At 52.3% G+C, this 17,419-nt stretch overlaps 4 protein-coding genes across 7 annotated transcripts; 2 read left to right on the top strand and 2 right to left on the bottom strand.

Annotated features, from left to right (window-relative positions):
• Nucleotides 1-715: 715 nt before the first annotated feature.
• On the bottom strand, nt 716-8,174 carry ZBTB8B (zinc finger and BTB domain containing 8B). 4 transcript variants are annotated; one of them, XR_004161982.2, is made up of 5 exons: nt 8,099-8,174; nt 7,037-7,987; nt 4,403-4,581; nt 3,201-4,089; nt 716-2,732 (listed from the first exon to the last, which is right to left on the bottom strand). XR_004161982.2 is itself a non-coding variant. In XM_010723471.4 (4 exons), exons 2-4 carry the CDS (start codon nt 7,974-7,976, stop codon nt 3,778-3,780), a joined length of 1,431 nt encoding a protein of 476 aa, XP_010721773.1. In that variant the 5' UTR covers nt 7,977-7,987; nt 8,099-8,174; the 3' UTR covers nt 716-3,777. The 4 variants fall into 4 exon arrangements, 3 of the variants coding, with proteins under 3 accessions (XP_010721773.1, XP_085064991.1, XP_010721774.1); XM_010723471.4 differs by having other exon boundaries at nt 716-4,089; XM_085208865.1 differs by having other exon boundaries at nt 716-4,089; nt 7,037-7,984; nt 8,099-8,162.
• Nucleotides 8,175-8,180: 6 nt separating this feature from the next.
• Nucleotides 8,181-14,521, top strand: BSDC1 (BSD domain containing 1). The gene is made up of 11 exons (XM_003212603.4): nt 8,181-8,242; nt 8,372-8,432; nt 8,849-8,965; nt 9,478-9,645; nt 9,757-9,811; nt 10,436-10,551; nt 10,848-10,916; nt 11,099-11,180; nt 11,375-11,914; nt 12,318-12,421; nt 12,703-14,521. The coding sequence occupies exons 1-11, from the start codon at nt 8,232-8,234 to the stop codon at nt 12,733-12,735; spliced, it is 1,356 nt and encodes a 451-aa protein (XP_003212651.4). The 5' UTR covers nt 8,181-8,231; the 3' UTR covers nt 12,736-14,521.
• On the bottom strand, nt 12,809-17,377 carry TSSK3 (testis specific serine kinase 3). Its single transcript, XM_010723473.4, has 2 exons — nt 15,892-17,377; nt 12,809-15,532 (listed from the first exon to the last, which is right to left on the bottom strand). The coding sequence occupies exons 1-2, from the start codon at nt 16,034-16,036 to the stop codon at nt 14,871-14,873; spliced, it is 807 nt and encodes a 268-aa protein (XP_010721775.1). The 5' UTR covers nt 16,037-17,377; the 3' UTR covers nt 12,809-14,870.
• On the top strand, nt 16,707-17,101 carry FAM229A (family with sequence similarity 229 member A). Its single transcript, XM_085208893.1, has 2 exons — nt 16,707-16,842; nt 16,925-17,101. The coding sequence occupies exons 1-2, from the start codon at nt 16,724-16,726 to the stop codon at nt 17,025-17,027; spliced, it is 222 nt and encodes a 73-aa protein (XP_085065019.1). The 5' UTR covers nt 16,707-16,723; the 3' UTR covers nt 17,028-17,101.
• Nucleotides 17,378-17,419: the final 42 nt, after the last annotated feature.

Raw genomic sequence — 17,419 nt, 5'->3', positions numbered from 1 at the left:
TCTTGAATGGCAATAAAACGTTTTAATGATTAAAAAAATAATAATTGGCATTCCAGTGGGTTTGGAAATGTGAAAAATTTTCAGGCTTGTCTGAAAGAAAAAATGTATAAAAGAACCCAGTAAAATAAAAGTGATTGTATTTCAAAAGTAGGAAAGGAGGAAGGGTGGTTACATTTTTTCCATCAACTCACAGTGTTTTAAACCAACAGATAAACACAGATTTTAAGCACAGACTTTAAAAACAGGCTTTAAAAAAGACCATACGTGAAATATCCAATGCCAACACAGAGCAGACCCAGGATTTTGTCCCCATTATGCGTTTTAGGAACAACATTTGTGAGATGTTCTTCAGCACCAGTGACTGCTTTCCTGCTGGGGGAGTTTTGTCGGCCAGCACGAAAAAAGAAAAGCTCGGAAAAAGTTTTTAAAAATCCAAGGTGGTTAAAAAGCACGTGAGCTTGTGAAAACAAAGTCAGCATCAGCGATGTGAAAGACGTCCTAAAACATCCCAGTGCCGTGCTGTGAGCTGACAGCATCCTTTTGATTCTTCCTTACTGAGAATCTCATCTCTCCTGGCGTGGTGTGGCAGCAGAAATGGATGTGCCCAGTTTCAACACCTAGGAACGGCAATGTGCATCTCAATCTAGATACGCTCCGAGTCACTGAGTTAACTTTCCAATGGTTAAATAATAATAATAATTAAAAAAGCCAAAGCGACCCTCAGAGATTTTTTATTTTTTATCAGAAAGCTCCAGAATGCTCCAAGATCCACAAATCTAGTAAGTCACTTCTACAGGTAAGGTTAGATTTATGAGAATTCATCACTTAAAGGAGGCAAAAGGACTCCAGTTATGAAACTGCCTTACAAAACATCAGGAAATTAAATGACCACATCAGGAAGATTTACAAGGTCTTGCACCAATAGGTTAAATGCACCATGAATTCAGTGCAGCTTGTTTTCCACCATGAAATACAGTGCAGTTGTGCGCCAAGCATGCTAAACGTGCTCCTCAAAGTCAGTTCCATGGAGCTGAGACTGAAATCTGCAGTCTGTGTGGCCTTTAAAAACTTTGAGAAGGAGATTTTATTAAAAGGAGTTTCGTAAAAACATCTTTGATTTTTTCATTAAGCACCGTATGAATATTTGATAACAGCTACATCGTTTTCTCAGAGCTTGTGGAGGCTGCAGTTACAGTGGAAGATTTCAGGAAAACATCAAAGAACCAGGTGAGAAGCACAGCAAACACTGACACGAACATTCAGCCACAAGAACGTGGATAAACCCCATCCTCTTCTACCAAATACAAAAGCAGAAGGACTCAGCTGAAAACAAAGCAGCACAACATGACAGATCAACAGGAAACATCGATTCTGGTGGTCGCTTTCAATCCGGAACGCAAAGAGCGCAGCCCCACCCAGAGTCACACAAACCACAGCACAGCCCATCCTCTATGCACAAGACACAAAGAACAACCCCTAAGACCAAAGAAAGCGGACTGAAGTAAAATTGCTGAAGGTCTCTGCAGTTATTCCTGCAGCTTTTATTACAGACTTTCGCAAGAGCTTCACTTTCCCTGCTCTGGACGCCTTTCAGTTTCAGAGGTGGCTGCTCAGCACTGCTCGGTGGGACAGGATCATCCTGGCAGCTCCTGGCAGCTCCTGGCAGCTCCTGAGCCACAGCCGTGCTCAGCTGACCTCAGTCACCTCCACCAATATTTACATTGACTCAGCGTCTCCGTGCGACCACGACCAGCCCTGCTGCCCTGGGATGCTGGTCCCTACACATCGTTGTGGGTCCCTATTTACATTCTTATCTCACTCCCGTTAGTGAGCTAATCTAACACACACAGATAGCGTCACTTTTTTGGGTGTTCTCACTCACAGAAGTCCTTCCAGTATCAGATAATCGGATACCAAAAAATACCCTCTGAGGTTGTAGTACTCAGCAAAAACAGGACGGCAGTTCAAATGTTGGTGCTCATAGGCTGCAGGTGGCATTTCCAAACCACTGGCACCACTTGCACTGCATTGTTCTGATTTCCAAAAGTGCTTCAGACCCAAAACTGCAGCCACATCATCAGAGGAGCTCAGCTCAAATCTGGCATCTGCACGACGGCCTTCAGTGAGACGAGTAACAGGGGGCTGCAGAGCCCTGCATTCTTTTTGTCTTGTCCCAGTGAGATTTTTGTGTGCCACTGTGATACTGTTCAGCTACTACAAACTAAAATGTACAGATGATCTGGAATAGGAACTACTGAAAACTTACTCAGCTTAAGTTACAGAAAATCAACGTAGCAAGTGATGCCTTCGAGTAAAGGTGGGAGGAACTGCTTGTCCTTCATCAGCCATGTCAGGTTACAGCCTTCAGATCTTCAGCTAGAACAACCCGTGTGCAATTTGCCTTTTCATTTAACACTTACGAACAAAACAGCAAAGAAGCATTATGCTTTTCTTAAGAGTATCTTTCAGTTCTGTCTCTTCTTTAGGGAACAGTAGGTTTCCAAGCAAACAGCATTTCTGTTGGTGGCGTTTTCTTCTAAAGCTTCCCAGGCTGATTTTTCATAGCTTATGTCAACTCAGTTTTTCTTGGAAGGGTAAAAATCTCACCTCATTTGAACGCCAACCTTTCTCTATCCCAGCAATGAAACAGGAGGTCCGCTACAGAGCTTAAAAACCCCAGTACTTGTATGAATTTATACAGCAATACAAGCCTTGCAAAACATCACCGAAGACTGAAAGAAAGCAGAGGAAAAGAAAAAGATTTGCATACAAAGGGGTCAGTAAAAAATTCTGAGATTTCCCAGCCAGCTGCTTCTAAAAAGGTCCACTGTGCTGTTTGACACGCAGAGCTCACTGACATTCATTTAACTGTTCCTCAGCTACATCAGCTGTGCATCCAATTCCTCTTCTGGAATTGGAATTCCCCAGTATCCTGATGGATAGATTTTCACTTCTACTGTGAAAAGCTGAAGAGATTTGGGCAATTCACTTCATAAGCTGAGAGACCAAGACAACAGACACCACTATGTGTGCTTAGTACTGCTTAAGCCAAAACTACTGGTGTCTAAGTGACATCAAGGACCTGAAGAGCTGCAGTCTGAGCTCTTGAAACACGAAGATGCAGTAAAAACAATTTGGAAAGAAAAACTTGTTCTCTAAATACTTGCAGTTAAGGATATGTGAAACGTATTTATTCTTACTTTCTATGCTTTCATCAGCAGCATATTTTTGTTATCTTGACACGTCTGCCCTGGCTTCCAGGTCACAGTAAGTCTATGAAAAGACAAGGTTTACAGTTTAGATAATACTGTCCTAACACAGAAAGATCAAAACCTAGTTTAGAAAAGTCCAAAGTAAGGATGAAAACCACATTTCTTCTAATTGAATCTTCAGAGAGACAATGAAAGGTGCCCCTTTCAGACCAGAGATTAAGGAACACGACATCATTATTTGAAGAAACCTGTTATCAAAACAACAGGTGTTCTGCCTACAAAACACCTCCTCTTCCTCGAAACCAGGAGGCAGAGACACAGCTGGAGATTGCTCAGATAAAACCTCTGCGAACCCCAGGCAGATCCTTCACAGAATTCTGGTGCACAGCACTGAAAACTTAGAAGTATTAAGAATTTGAATTCTTCCCATTCTTCTATTAAAACATTGAATAACAATTAAAAAAAACCCAACTCAGTCTCACTAACTGGATAAATACAAAGTTTTCCGTTGCAGACCAACCACTGTTGGAGAGAGACTTTCAGTCCTCCCCACCTCCTCCCACTGCTACGTAAGCGTTTCTTGGTCTGCTAAGCTCCTGTGGATTTCCTGCTTGTCCTCAGCATCGTCATCATCAGCAGGATCGTTCTCCTCCCCAGACTCCACATATATGGGCCAGTCACTGTCCGTATCACCCTTCTCCTGGCCCTCTGATGACGGGTCCATCAGACTGAGGTTAATGGGCATCGAGTCCTCATGCGTGGTGGTCACACAAGTGCAGCTGTCACACAAGCCGAAGCGCCGTAATCCTTGAGACAGACTGCTTGTGAACGTTCTCCTGCAGCCTTTACAGATAATCGGCTTATTGGATCGATGCACCTGAAGTTAAAAATAAAATGTTATGGAAACAAAAGCAATTCGTAGCTTTGGCTGTTTCAGGGTGCTGCTTGCATGTACTCCTAGAACAAACACTACGGTTAAGCTACGGGGCAGCAACTCTACCACATCTCCAGCAACAGAAACCTGGGGCCATTTGTTGGTAAGTACCAACAAATCAAATACTGGTTGCTCGAACGTCTCACTAACAAAGCTTACCTCACACTGGCAACAATCTCTGTCCAAGATGTTTTGTGAAACGCTCGGGAAACAACAAATCAGCTGCTTTAAGGACCTCCCCCAGCCCCACACTCACGCTCAGCGCGTGGCTCCGCAGGTGCTCCTGCCGCGTGAAGCGCTTCCCGCAGGTCTCACAGGGGTAGGGCCGCTCCCCGGTGTGCGAGCGGATGTGCCGCTTCAGGATCCCCTTCTGCTTGGCCGTGTAGGGACAGAACGGGCATTTGTGGAGCTTGATTGGCACAACTAACACATCACCTTTAGGAAAAAAACAAGGCGTTACGCTAGGCAGCTCGGCAGTGGTCGCTGCGTTGGCTTCTTGTCCTCGCCGTCACTCAGGATGATTCATTTTCCGCTCCTTTTGTATCTGGCTTACCTGGAATTTCTGTGCTGTGCAATTGCAAAAAACTTCTGATGATGGTTGAGTCTCTCAAAAGTCAGTTTGCCACGTCTCTGAGTGATCTGGCTCACAACAACACGCTCACTGTATGTTTAAGAAGCCTTTTAGTTTGGTGCCCAGAAGTTGCTCTCAGCGCAGTGTGGTCACTGCCATAAAAGCTCTCTCTCTCCACTCTTTTTTTTTTAAAGGTTACCATTACCATGAAATAGCATTAGCAACTAGAATCTCTACTATAAGTGACTCTGCTTCCCATACACTTTTACTATGCACATGAATTTAGATGTAGGGAACTCATCTGAAAGAACGAAGACATCTACTGGTGTTCACTTTATTCTACTAGAAATAAGATCAGTACACTTCCTGGTTAGACTTTACTTTTCCTAGAACTGGACCACATGGACATATTTATGCAGTTAGATGCAAAAACAGAGAATTAAATTTGAAGATCTCCTTTTGCACACACATGAGTATTCCCATTTTTGTCAGTATCAGCCTGAATACGAACTGTCATAGCATGAAGGTTTAGGTGTTATACTGAAAGATTAGTTTTCTCCAGTGTTTCAGCTTCAAAGAAGTATTTGCACTTTCAGCTCTTTTACAGCTATATGCCATTAGGAGGACTGTAGAATACTGCTCTTGCTGAGGTTTGTCAAACTCAGCCTCAAAGAAAAAAAGTGTCTGGTATCAACAGGTCACCGTAAATGGGATGCATCTCACCCAGTTCTGGACCTCCCTCCTGGGCATTCAGAGCTCCATGCACAAAAACAAAAGCAGGCTGCAGACTTGCCTTGCTCTGGAGGTGGCTGTCTGCCCTCCACCAGCTGCGAAAAGGTTGGGATGACTGGAACAGAAACAGACACTGGAAAGTGGCACTCCCTCATCTGGCAGCTCGAACCCATGAGCACACCGTTCTTCTACCAGGACTGTTGTTTGTCATTCCTGGTCTTGTGAGAATGCTGAAGACAGCAGGAGCATTAAAGGCTGAGAAGTAACCTTCCCACTACCTGCTTATGACCACATTTTTTTGTGCTCCTATTTAAAGCACATCTAGTATTAACATTTCTAATACATTAATAGCTGATGTTCTCTACCAAATTTGTGAATATTTCCTTTTCAAAGTAATATTAACAATCCAAAGATTTAAGGAATGGGAAAAAAGCAAGCAAACTGTGTTAGATGCTCTCACCTGGCTACGTCACAAACCACAAGCATGATGTTGTGACTGCACACTGTTCTGTAACTTTACTCTTTTGTTGACACTAAGACTGGATTTGTGACTTTAGCAGAGTTATTACCTACAAGCATTGGGGGAATATATTGTTTTTATTGGTTTTAAGATCATACTTGCATACTTGAACTAGAAATGACAAGAATGTAAGAGCTTGCTATCCAGAACAGAACATTCCATGACGGATTTCCTCTGTGCTGCCTGCACTTCTATTCATTCATATCCTGAACAGTTTTGCCACTCGCAGTGTGTTGTCAGCTGCCTCCCTTCTTCGTAAGACAGTTTGGACGAGGTCAGTTGTTTGCCAACATTACAAGCAGATAAAATGCCCAAATCCTTTGAGTCCATTTCAGCAGAAATGCTTAAGAACATGAGCACCTTCTTCTCCGGGTCCCTGACATTGCTGCTAGGAGACATTTCTGCCAGCGCGGGACATCCCAATGGGTACCAGGCTTGTGAAAGCAGCAGCACCTCAGGTGACCAGCAGATGAAAAACGATTCTGTCTCTGGAAGTAAAAGTTAAGTCTTTATGCAATACCACAGGTTAAAGCTTTCTGTGCTCCTAAAAGACATTCTAGGTAACATATTACTGAATAACATCAATTTCTGTCTTTTTGAAGGTGAAAGTACCAGCAAATGGACAACTGCCCTGCAGCCGATTAACTGGAAGGAGCTCCACGGAATAAGCTAATTTTGGTGTAGCAGATTATACAGAACACCCCTCCTGGAGAAGCCCAACTTATCTTCCCATTTCTGCTGCTAAAAAAGAATAACCTTCTCACAATTCCAGTATCTCAAATTTGCCTGCCATTCAACAAGGTCCCAAATGAGACCGTTTAGAGGGTCACCAACACCAAGCTCCAGAACTTGTTTCAAAGAGACTGTGGAACCTATTACAAATACTTACCTTCCAAATGCTGCACTGAATAAATGAGTACAGCTTTCATTTGAAGTCCAGAACAACAGTTTATTTCACTATGGCATAATATTCAGCAATGTACTCCTGAACAAGAAAGAGTAACAGAGGTCACACGACTAAGCGGTTTCCTCACCAATCACAACGACTGACCCTCGAGTCCTCTCACCTGTGTCCTCACCATACCAGTCGCTGTGAATGTCCATCATGGAGCTCACGGCTACCCCTGCATCCTCTGGCCTACCCTCAAAGCCCCGAACAAAGTGATGAACTACGTCATCCTTCCTCTGAGCCGAGCTGTTGCGCAACAAGGCCTCTAGGAACTGCTTCATGTGATAGTTATTGCAGGCCAGGTCCATCGCCTGCCCGCCGTGCAGCCCCTCGTCCACCTGCTCCAGAGACAACGCAGCTGGGTACTGCTGCAGCCGCCCACCCACGTCCACCTCTACCTCGTCCGCATCGAACTCGACCTTGGGTTCCACCCCCTTGGGCAGGGAAGAGTTGGCGTCGTCCGGGGAGTCGCTGCCCCCGGGGTCCCTCACCACCAGCTCCAGGGGACGGCAGGTGCTGCACTCTCCGCACGGAGGGTCGCTCTGGCAGCCCGCCATCCTCTCCTTTTCCCGCAGGGCTGAGGTGCCGCCCTGCCCCTTGGTGCTGTGTGAGGGGCCCTCTCTCGCTGAGCCTCCACTCCCACTGTCAGCCTGGTAGAAAGCAGCTTCCCTCTCTATTTTCCTGCAAATATCCAGCGAGGACCTAATGTAGGCTTTGCAGAAGTTGACCACGTCCGTCATTTGCAAGTAGCTCGCTGCAGACATGACCTCGATGACGTTCTCCCCGCAGAGATCCAACTTCCCCGAGTAAAGGAAATCCAGGATGATGGAGAAGGCCTCCGAGGTGACGATGTCCAGGGAGGCCGTGCTGTGCCGCCCGCTATCCTGTATGTAATGAATCAGCAGGGCCCTGAAGTAGCCGCTGTTGGCAAACAGGATGTTTTTGTGCGCTTTGAAGATCCTCCCCTCCACGATGATGCTGCAGTCGCAGAAGAAATCCCTCTTGCGCTGCTCGTTGAGCTCCCCCAGGAGCTTCGTGTAGTACGACTGCATCTCCATGGCCGCGGCTGCTAAGGGCGGAGGGAGAAGGAACCGTCAGAGGGAACCGAACTCGGAACCGCAGAGCGGAACCCTCCCAGCACCGACCCGGCCCGGCCACCCGGCCCGGCCACCCCGCTCACCTCCCCGCGCCGCTCCCCGCCCCGCCGGGCTCTCCCGGAAGCAGGAAGTGGAGCTGCCGGAAGTCGCCCCTCCGCGGAAGGCGGGACTGAAAGGTGAGGGGTCGATAAATATTGGTGACGTCACGCCGCCAAGATGGCGGAAGGGTGAGCGCGGCGTTACGGCGGAGCGGCCGGGCGGGGTCGGGCCTTGGGGGCGGCGGGGCGGACGGCGCCGGTGGGCCGGGAGCAGCGGGGCTTGGGGTCGGGCCGGCTGATGTGCGTGTGCTCTGGCAGGGAAGACGCGGGCTGGTGGCGGAGCTGGCTGCAGCAGAGTTATCAGGCCGTCAAGGAGAAGGTAAAGCGGCCTCCGGGCCTCGGGGAACGGCTGGGAGCGCGGGGTGGCGGCGGGGGAGGTGGAGGAGCCGAGATCGGCAGCTCCCGGAGCCGGGCGGGTCAGTGCCCGCAGCATCGCGTCCTGATGTGTGACGGTGCTGCTTATGTTAATTATACAGGACTCGTTGTGAGGCTTTTCCACACCTGTTTTTCTTTTCCTGTTTTTTGTTTTTTAGTTTTTAACTTAAAAAGTACTCTGACGTGTTTTGTGTATGGTTGTTTCCCATTGTTATTCTGATTACTGCAGTTTTACCCCTTGCACGGGTCGGGGTAGAGGCACCTTGCAATTCGTTCCTGTGAGTTTGAGGTGTTCCCAGAGCTACCAGAGTTTTGCTAGAGACCAAAAGATTAGGCAGTCTGTTTGTTGTCTCCCTACAGTCCACAGAAGCTTTAGAATTCATGAAGCGGGACCTGGCTGAGTTCACTCAAGTTGTGCAGCATGATACAGCCTGCACGATCGCTGCTACGGCCAGCGTGGTCAAGGACAAACTGGCAGTGAGTATCGGAGCAGAGTGCTGAGTTCCTGCTGTAGACAGCAGAATAGGGTGAATAAGACATACCTGCAACTGGCATATCCCTCCTGCCCCTGAGGACACAATTCTCCCCTTGTAGATTCAGTGCTGAGTGGGATTTTCTCACTGTAATGATGAAGAAGCTTTGGGGATCAGTGGGGGAAGCTTACCAGTGCTTTCTTGCTGCCCATGTGCTGTGCAGGCAGGTTACTGGCAGCATCACCATGATGTGACATCAGACTTTTGCACAAGCTGTCAGCTTTGCATGGCTGTTTCTGCGCCAGTCTCTGAGCCCAGCTCCCTTTCCCCTCAAAGCCCAGGCTCTGTTTCCAAGAAACCCACTGTAAAGGACAGCCTGCCCCACCACCACGTGGGGACAGTGACTGCCAGCACACCCTTTGCCCAGCCCTGGCCACAAGTCATCTCAGTTTTTGGAGGGAGAGAAATCCTGCTTCAGGCACTGTTCCTTACGCTGTGTCACTGTTTTTCTTCAAGAGGACAGAAGCTTCTGGTGCAACTGAAAAGGTGAGAAAGGGGATCTCTGACTTCCTGGGTGTCATCTCAGACACTTTCGCTCCTTCACCAGACAAGACCATCGACTGCGATGTCATAACGTTGATGGCAACACCCACGGGTACCACAGAGCCCTATGACAGCGCGAAGGTGAGTGCCCCAGCTCTCAGCTTCCCCTCAGCGCTGATCCCTAAGCCTGTCCTTGCCTGTCCTGCACTACTCCTCCACTGATGGCTCCTCCACATATGTGCTCTCCTCCAGGCTCGCCTCTACAGCCTGCAGTCAGACCCAGCCACCTACTGCAACGAACCTGACGGTACGGAGCCCTGGCTGCTCTGCTGAAAAAAGCTGGGCTGGTGTGGGGTCTGTGGGCCATCCTGAACTGTGCAGAACCTTTCAGCAGTGGGTCTGCTGACTGAGTGTAGGCAAGGTCACCTGTGGTAGGAAGCTGGCCTATCTTTTGCCTTGAGGACTAGCTTAGATTGAGTTTTCTGGATTGGTTTAAACAGCTTCTGCAACTGGTGCTATCCTACAAGGTGGGCACGGAGATTGGAGTCTCAGTCCCCCCTGAGGCTGGGACCTGTCACACAGCTGTGAGCAGCAGCGCTGCTCCTTTCCTCTGGGAGTGTATGGCAGGTGGAAGTGCGTGCAGCCCTTTAGGCCTTGACTGCTTTTGGCTTGAAAATGCTTTTCCTCCCTTCCCTGGTTTCTCTGCTTTGACTGCACGCTGCTTGTGAATCCCCTCCCACTTGTGTGGGGTTTGCTGCCACATGAAGGAGGTGTGCTCATCTCAGGGCTGCATGTCTTGTTGTATTCCTGCCTTTCTTTGCCCGACCGTTGCTCACCTCGTCTCGTCTGGAGCATCTTCCCAAAGAAACTTCCTGAAACTTTGTGCCTTGTTTATGCCAAAGATTGTTATCTCTCTTCTTGTCCTGTGCAGGCCCTGCTGAGCTTCTTGAAGCCTGGCTCTCCCAATTTAGCCTAGAAGAGAAGAAAGGGGAGATCGCAGAACTGCTGGCAACCAGCCCTTCCATCCGGGCTCTCTACACCAAAATGGTAGTGGCCTTTATTACTGTAGCAGGAAGGTTCTGATCTGGTCATGATTCCCACCTGAGCCCTGAGGAGTTGGTGGCAGAACGGATTGTGGTTGCACGTCGTATTCTGCCCCTACTTGTTTTTCGTGGTCCTGGATCAGAAGTTCTTCTGTAGCTGTCTGATGTGTGTCTGAGCATCTGTTGGTGTGAAGCTCGCGCTTTGTCCCAGCTCTGTGTGCCTGGCAAGGCTGGTGCCTTGTGCAGGTTACAGTGCTTCTTGTAAGGCTCGTGACCTTCCCCTTCCTGTGCTGTTTCCAGGTCCCTGCAGCTGTCTCCCATCTGGAGTTCTGGCAACGCTACTTCTATAAAGTGCATCGCCTGGAGCAGGTAGGTTGGCAGGTGGGGGTGGCACTCCAGCCAGGGCGCTCACTAGGGCAGACTGAAGAGGTAGAAGGTTTGTTCCTGGAAGAGCAGGGCTTGGCTGCCTTCTGTGTCCCTGATGTTGCTGATGTTCCTGGGGGAAGAAAGGTCCAGGACGTGAGCAGCTGCTGATGCTGAGTTCCCTGCAGGATGAAGTCCGGAGGGAGGCTCTGAAGCAGCGCGCAGAGCAGAGCATTCACCAAGAGGAGCCAGGCTGGGAAGAGGATGAAGGTGGGTTAGATGGTGGAGGGGGGATTCTGTGGGCAGCCTTGTGCAGATGTCAGCAATCTGTGTTAGAGAAGGTGGCGGCTCCTCCTTGCTCCCACCAGTTCAGCTCCTGGCTCAGTCTTATCCAAAACTGCTGTGCTGTCAGTTGCTGCTGCACTTGCTGAAACATCTCTTGCTTCTCTCCTGCCTTCTTACAGAGGAGTTCTTGGGGATGTCACCCCTGCCTTGTGCAAACGTGAAATTTCCACAAGCAGCGGAGAAAGCATCTGCTCCTGCAGCCCTGGAGGGAAGCCACCCCTCTGTTCACAAGGGACCCTCGGAGGAAAGCTGGGCCATCCTCCCTCCTGAGCTGGCCCCAGCAGAGGGGAGTCCCTCTGAGAGCAGTGAGAGCGTTTCCCTCGTGACTCAGATTGCAAACCCTGCCTCTGTGCCTGCTGTGCAGCTACAGACTGGAGTGCAGCCATCTGGGGACAGAGTGCTCTCCCAGAGGCTGCTGGAGGCCACCTCAGAGGAGCAGAACCCGGTGCCAAAGTCCCCCGAACCGGGGCGTCCCTCTGCGCCTGCCCAGGAGCCAGCAGCGTGCGCAGAGCGACCGGCTGTGAGTGGGCCCAAAGAGGTGGAGAGCAAAGCCCAAGGCAGGACAGAGACTCTGAAAGAGGAAGGACCAACAGATCTACGGATCTTTGAGCTGAACTCTGACAGTGGGAAGTCCACCCCTTCCAACAACGGCAAGAAAGGTGGGTGTGGATTAGCACTAGGCCTGGAAACTGCTGTGTGGCAGCTTTTGAGGAAAGGGCTCAGAGTCGGAATAGAAAGCTGTGGAATCTTGGGCTTAGAGCTCTGATGCTGGTCATGCAGATAAAATGGGGTCAGTTGGGCGTTTTGACAAAACATTACGACGAGGTAACAGTCCTAATTGACCTGTGGAGAGATTTTCTGCTGTGCAGATCTCTGTCCTGGCCCGTTGTTCCCTGAATTGCTGTCTAGAACGTATCAAAAGCCAAGCCCAGGTTCTTTGCTTTTGTGATAATGGAGGGAGGAGAAAAGAAATCAAAAGTGTCTGCTGAGCAGAGCAGCTTTTGCTTTGGCCAGAGTGCCAGTGCAGGCCGGGTGGCTCAGCTGTGGTGTTTGTGGTTCCAGGTTCCAGCACTGATATCAGCGAGGACTGGGAAAAGGAGTTTGATTTGGATATGACTGAAGAGGAGGTGCAGCTGGCGTTGTCGAAGGTGGAGGTGTCTGGGGAGGTGAGTTGGGGGTGGCAATCACTCAGATGGGTGAGAGCTCTGCTCCCAGAGAGCACCAACATTTCATCAGCTCTGCAGGGATGTGGGGATCAGGATTAGCTGGAGCAGAGGGTGGCTTCCAGATGTGCTCAGGGAGAAGCGTTCCCCAGGGAGAGCTCAGCAAACAGATTCCTGTTGTCTGGACATGGAGCTGGTGGTTGTGTCAGAGTCAGGTGCCCTGGGCAGGAGCAGATGGCTGCTGAGTTGCAGAAACAATTGAGGGATGTTATTCTTGTTTGCAGCTGGAAGATGAAGAGTGGGAAGACTGGGAATAAAGCAACAGCTTCCAGCTTATCACAGGCTCATTTCCACCATCGAATGTGAATTAAATCACGGACCGGCTATTCCTTTGTGTGTAACTGTGCTGGGGATTGCAGCTCCTGACTGAAGGAGTTTTACTCCTGCTAAATCCTGTGGGCAACTCAAACGACCCCTTCAGACTCGGAGGAGGGGGGAAGAAGTGGGAATTTGCTCGTACACTTAAGCTGCTGGGAAGCTCATCTTCTCAGGAGGTCCGAGAGAGTGGCGAGGCCAAAACTGACAGCCCCAAAAGTGTCAGGTGGAGGCAGATGCAATGCAGTGAGGGGCTGAGTGGGCACTTGGGCAGCTGGCAGGATTGCTCAGTGCTGTCAGTCTGCCCGTTGGGTGATTGTGTGTGTGTGTTTAATCTGTGTGCAGCAGCTCAGAGGTTCCCAGGTGCTGCTCCTGCTCGCTCTCTGAGCTGCTGGCCCATTGCCCCCATTGTGGGGAGCGGCTGGGGCTGGAGGTGCTGCAGCAGAAGTCCCGTCTGCTGTCACACTCACGGCTGCAAAGGAAAGCAGTTGGCTTTTGGCTTTGGCCTGAAGCTGGGCCGCGCTGGAAGGAGCTAAACTCCCTGCCAAACCCTTAGCTTCTGCCTGGCTTTTTGTCTTGGAAGCTTCTTCTAATGGAAACTCCTGTCTCCTGCAGCAAGAGCAATGGCTCCTCTAAGAGCCAAGGCTTGATGTTGTCCTCTTTGCAGCTAGAACAGCTGCACTGCCTTTCTTTACTGCATTTTGTGTACTTGTATTAAATTCTCCAAGCGGAGTGCTTGTGGCTTGCTCTTTCCTGAGCCCTTCCTGGGTGGGCGGTGCTTTGGGTCAGCCTGGAGCAGCACCGTGCTGCAGCCGTGCCCTTTGCAGAGCTGCAGCCCACCTCTTTGTCTACCCCGGGGCCATGGGCCGCCCTCTGCTCATTTGGTTTCCTTCACTTGAGCCCCTGCGACTGCTTGCAATCCTTCCTTCAGCCCCACCGCCCCTTTGCAGGGCAGTTCACTCTTAATGTCAGGAGATGCTCCTCAGTGGATGTCGTGAAGGAGGTTACCCTAAAGGGGCGGAGCTGTGCTTGGCCTTTTGGGAGGTGGTTTCATACGTGCTACCTTTGTTCTTCTGCCCCTTCCTCGGCTGCTTCATTTGAGCTGTGGGTTTCCTCGTTTCTGAATTGCGTTAGTGTAGGTGCTCTTAGATATTTCTCCCCCCCACATTCGGGGACATTCAGACGCGGCCGCCTATGCGTGTGGGTTGGTGGCAGCACTGACTTGAGGCCCTTACATGAGAGCTTGTCTGTGCTGCAGAACCCATGAGGACCAGGGACTGAACTGCAGCTCAGCTCCCGCTGAGCGTCCGGCAGGCGCAGCAGAGCCTCTGCAACCTGCACAGCCTCACCCTGTCGTGGGCTGCGTTTGGCTGAGGCAGAAAAACCTGTTGTGAGCAAACGCCGGACAGCGGTGGGGCGGTTCCTGCTGTGGGGCTGCTGTGGGGCAGGGCGCTCAGGGCTGTGCTCCCTCAGGTCTGTGAGTCAGGCTGGATCCAGAGCTCTGGGGCTGCGCTGCTCTTGTGTCTCTCTTTTTTCTTTAGTCAAATTAACCATTTGGTTGTCTGTGCAATATTCTCTGTTTGAAACTATTCCGCATCTCCCTGAGCCTTTTCTAGCTGGGGTGAAAAACCAGGAACAATTCTAACAGCTGGTAGTTTTGTAACAATGACTTTCTCCAAACCTTTTACAGACTTGCAGTTAACAGCAATTAAAAGAATTCAGCAGTCACCACCTGCGTCCTCATTTCTTTTGCCTGTTGTGGGCTGGGGACAGCTGCCTCAAGAGGATCAACTGCTTTAAATTTCTTTTTGCTTTCCTCCCCCTCACCTCAAGGGAAGTTTACTCAGTGGGGAGGGGGATGGGGATGAGGACATGGGGGTGAATCTGCTTGGTCTGCTCTGTTCCCTGCTGCTGAAGGCCAGGGGCTGTGAGGGAGCAGGTAAAAATGGCCGAGTGTGAAACAGACCTCGTCTCTGGCAGCACTCGTGTGGCTGAATTAGTGGGAAACACTGACATCCGAGTTTATTGGCATCCTAGAAGCAATCCCTCCCCGTGGGGGGGGCGGGGTGAGCGCTTCTCAGGGTCTGGCCAGCCAGGGGTGCCTGCTGAGCCGCTCCACCGAGGGCCGCAGGACCATGTCTGGTTCCAGGAGCCTTTTCAGGAGGTCCTGGCACGACCTGGAGACCCCCAGGTGCCTGGGCAGGGAGACGCCTTTCTGCTGCTGGCACATCATCTGCGGGATGTTGGTGTCGTCGAAGGGCAGGTGGGCGCACAGCAGGACGTAGAGGATGACGCCCAAGCTCCAGATGTCGACCTTGCGGCTGTCGTGAGGCACCCCCTGCAGCACTTCGGGCGCCGCGTAGGCCATGCTGCCGCAGAAGGTGCGGCTCAGCTCCCGGCTGCCTGCAGGGAGCTGCTTGGCGAAGCTGAAGTCCGTCAGCTTCACGGTCTGGCCCTGCAGCAGCGCGTTCTCGCACTTGAGGTCGCGGTGAGCCACCCCGCAGCTGTGGCAGTACTGGATGGCCTCGACCAGCTGGCGGAAGATCGCCTTGGCGCGGTGCTCAGGCAGGGGACCCTCGTGTGCCACGTAGTCGAAGATGTCCCCGTCCTCGGCCAGCTCCATCACCAGGTAGATCTTCCCCTCTGCAGACTCCAGCACCTCGTACACGTGGATGATGTTCTTGTGGTCCAAGCGCTCGATGATCTGCAGCTCCCGCGGCAGGAATTTCTGAATGAACTCTGCCAAGAGGAGGAAAATTCACTCTCGGTTCCTGAGCCGCTGGGCCCCGGCACCTGGCCTGGCTGCAGCCACAGGGTGGGCAGGAGGGGAGGTTGTGCTGTGGGTGCCTGGCTCCTCACAGGACCCTTATCTGGAGGGGATCTGAGCTCTGCTGCTTTTGGCCATCTCTGCAGCTGGAGGAGCCGGTTAAACCCCCCCCCGGGCTGTGGCCCCCCGGCTGCTCTGCGCTGCCCTCAACACCCACCTTCCCTGTCTGCTCTTAGGTGGAAAGTTTGGGAAACTCATTTTCTGGCAGGAATGAAAAGCTTCCAAGGAGGGATGGTGCCTCAGCCTGGAAGCTCTTTGGGGCTATTCTTACCTTCCGGACTTGCACTCTTATCAATTATTTTAATCGCTACTTTCTTCTGGTGCTTATGGGAAAAGGCCTCCTTCACTTTGGAGTAAGCTCCCTCCCCAATGGTTTTGCCAAGCTGGTAGCCGCTGGCAAGCAAAAACTCCTCCATGTTCTCTCGCACACCGGGGCCGTTCAATCTCAGGTCTACCCCCAGCAACTCGACAACAGCATCGCAGTGGCCAGGGGATCCCCGTGCCCTCTTGGCATGCGTAGGGCCACCAGGCCCTGCTCATGCCCTGGTGGGAAGGGGCATTGAGGCACCTGTAGCCTGGGCGTGCTATTGTGATGCAGCTGATGCTGCGTGAATCCCAGATGACAGATGTGCACTGAGGTGGGCGACCGCTCTGCCAGGCAGGGGGGATCGGGCTGTGCTGAGCTCAGCGGGCGCCGTGAGTAGGGGGCTCACGGGGTGGAGGAACGCGGGGCGGGGGCTGCCGGGGGCCCCACGTGTTGTTCTCCCAACTTTCTTCAGGGCGGATCGGGCAGAAAGGCTTTCAGAGCCGGCGGTCAGAGAACGCTCCGCTGCAGCAGGGAGGGGAGCCCAGGGCCGCGCCACGAGCTCTGCGCCGGGCTGCGCTCCTTCCCTCCCGCTGCAGCCTCACATCTGAGCTGAGCGCGTTCGGCAGCTCCAGCGCCTGCAGCCCAGCCGGGCCGGGCTCCTTCGCCTCGGGAGGGCGAGGCACGGCCGCAGCGAGCCGCGGGCCGAGCGTGCGGTGCCGGGAACGCAGCCGGGCCTCGCGCTGCGGCTCCCCTCGCTCACAGCCGCTTCCCCCCGCGCAGACAGCCGGGCCCGGACATGAGCTCCCAGGAAGCGCCGCGGGCCCGGAGGTTCCCCATCGAGGCAGGCGACTGTCGCAGCGCAGCCACAGCGTTGGAGACTCAGCAGCGGGTGGGCGCCGCACGGACTGCGGGCAGGTGAGGGTCCTGCGGGGCTCCCCTGGTGCCACACGCTGTGCTGTGCTGCGCTGCCCCTGCGCTCACCCCGCTCTCCCTGCAGACAGCTGCGGCGATGCCCCGCGAACCACTGCCTGACGCTGCCCCACGTCCCCATTGATGTCTTCATTGCCATGGGAGGGAACTGCCGGCCACGCAGCACCTGATGCCGCCACGCCACGCGGCCCGGGAGCAGCGAGGGATGCGGATCCTTTATGCACTTTGTAAAGAAAGGACATCCTACAGCGTTTCCGCGCCTGCTGTCCTCTCTGTGTCACCGAGCCGCGCGTGGCGGTGCGGCTGTTCGCCCCCAACGGCTGCCCTGGGGTCCCGGGGCCGCCCGTTCCCGGCTCAGCGCGGCCGCGAGGGCGACCGGGGAACGGGGAGCAGGGAGCGGGGAACGGCTCCGGAGATGGGGAAGGGGCTGTGAGCTGCGGTTGGGGCTGAGGAAACGGGAGAGGAGGGGTCGGGAGGGGACGGCGACGAAGATCCGCACGCGGGCAGCGAGGTTCGGCCACGCCCCCTCGCATCGCTCCGCCCCCGCCAGAAGGGGGCGTGG

This window comes from Meleagris gallopavo, chromosome 25, assembly GCF_905368555.1.
Source record: "Meleagris gallopavo chromosome 25, MGAL_WU_HG_1.1, whole genome shotgun sequence".
NCBI classification, from domain to species: Eukaryota; Metazoa; Chordata; class Aves; order Galliformes; family Phasianidae; genus Meleagris; species Meleagris gallopavo.
This window is presented reverse-complemented; position numbering and strand designations above follow the sequence as displayed.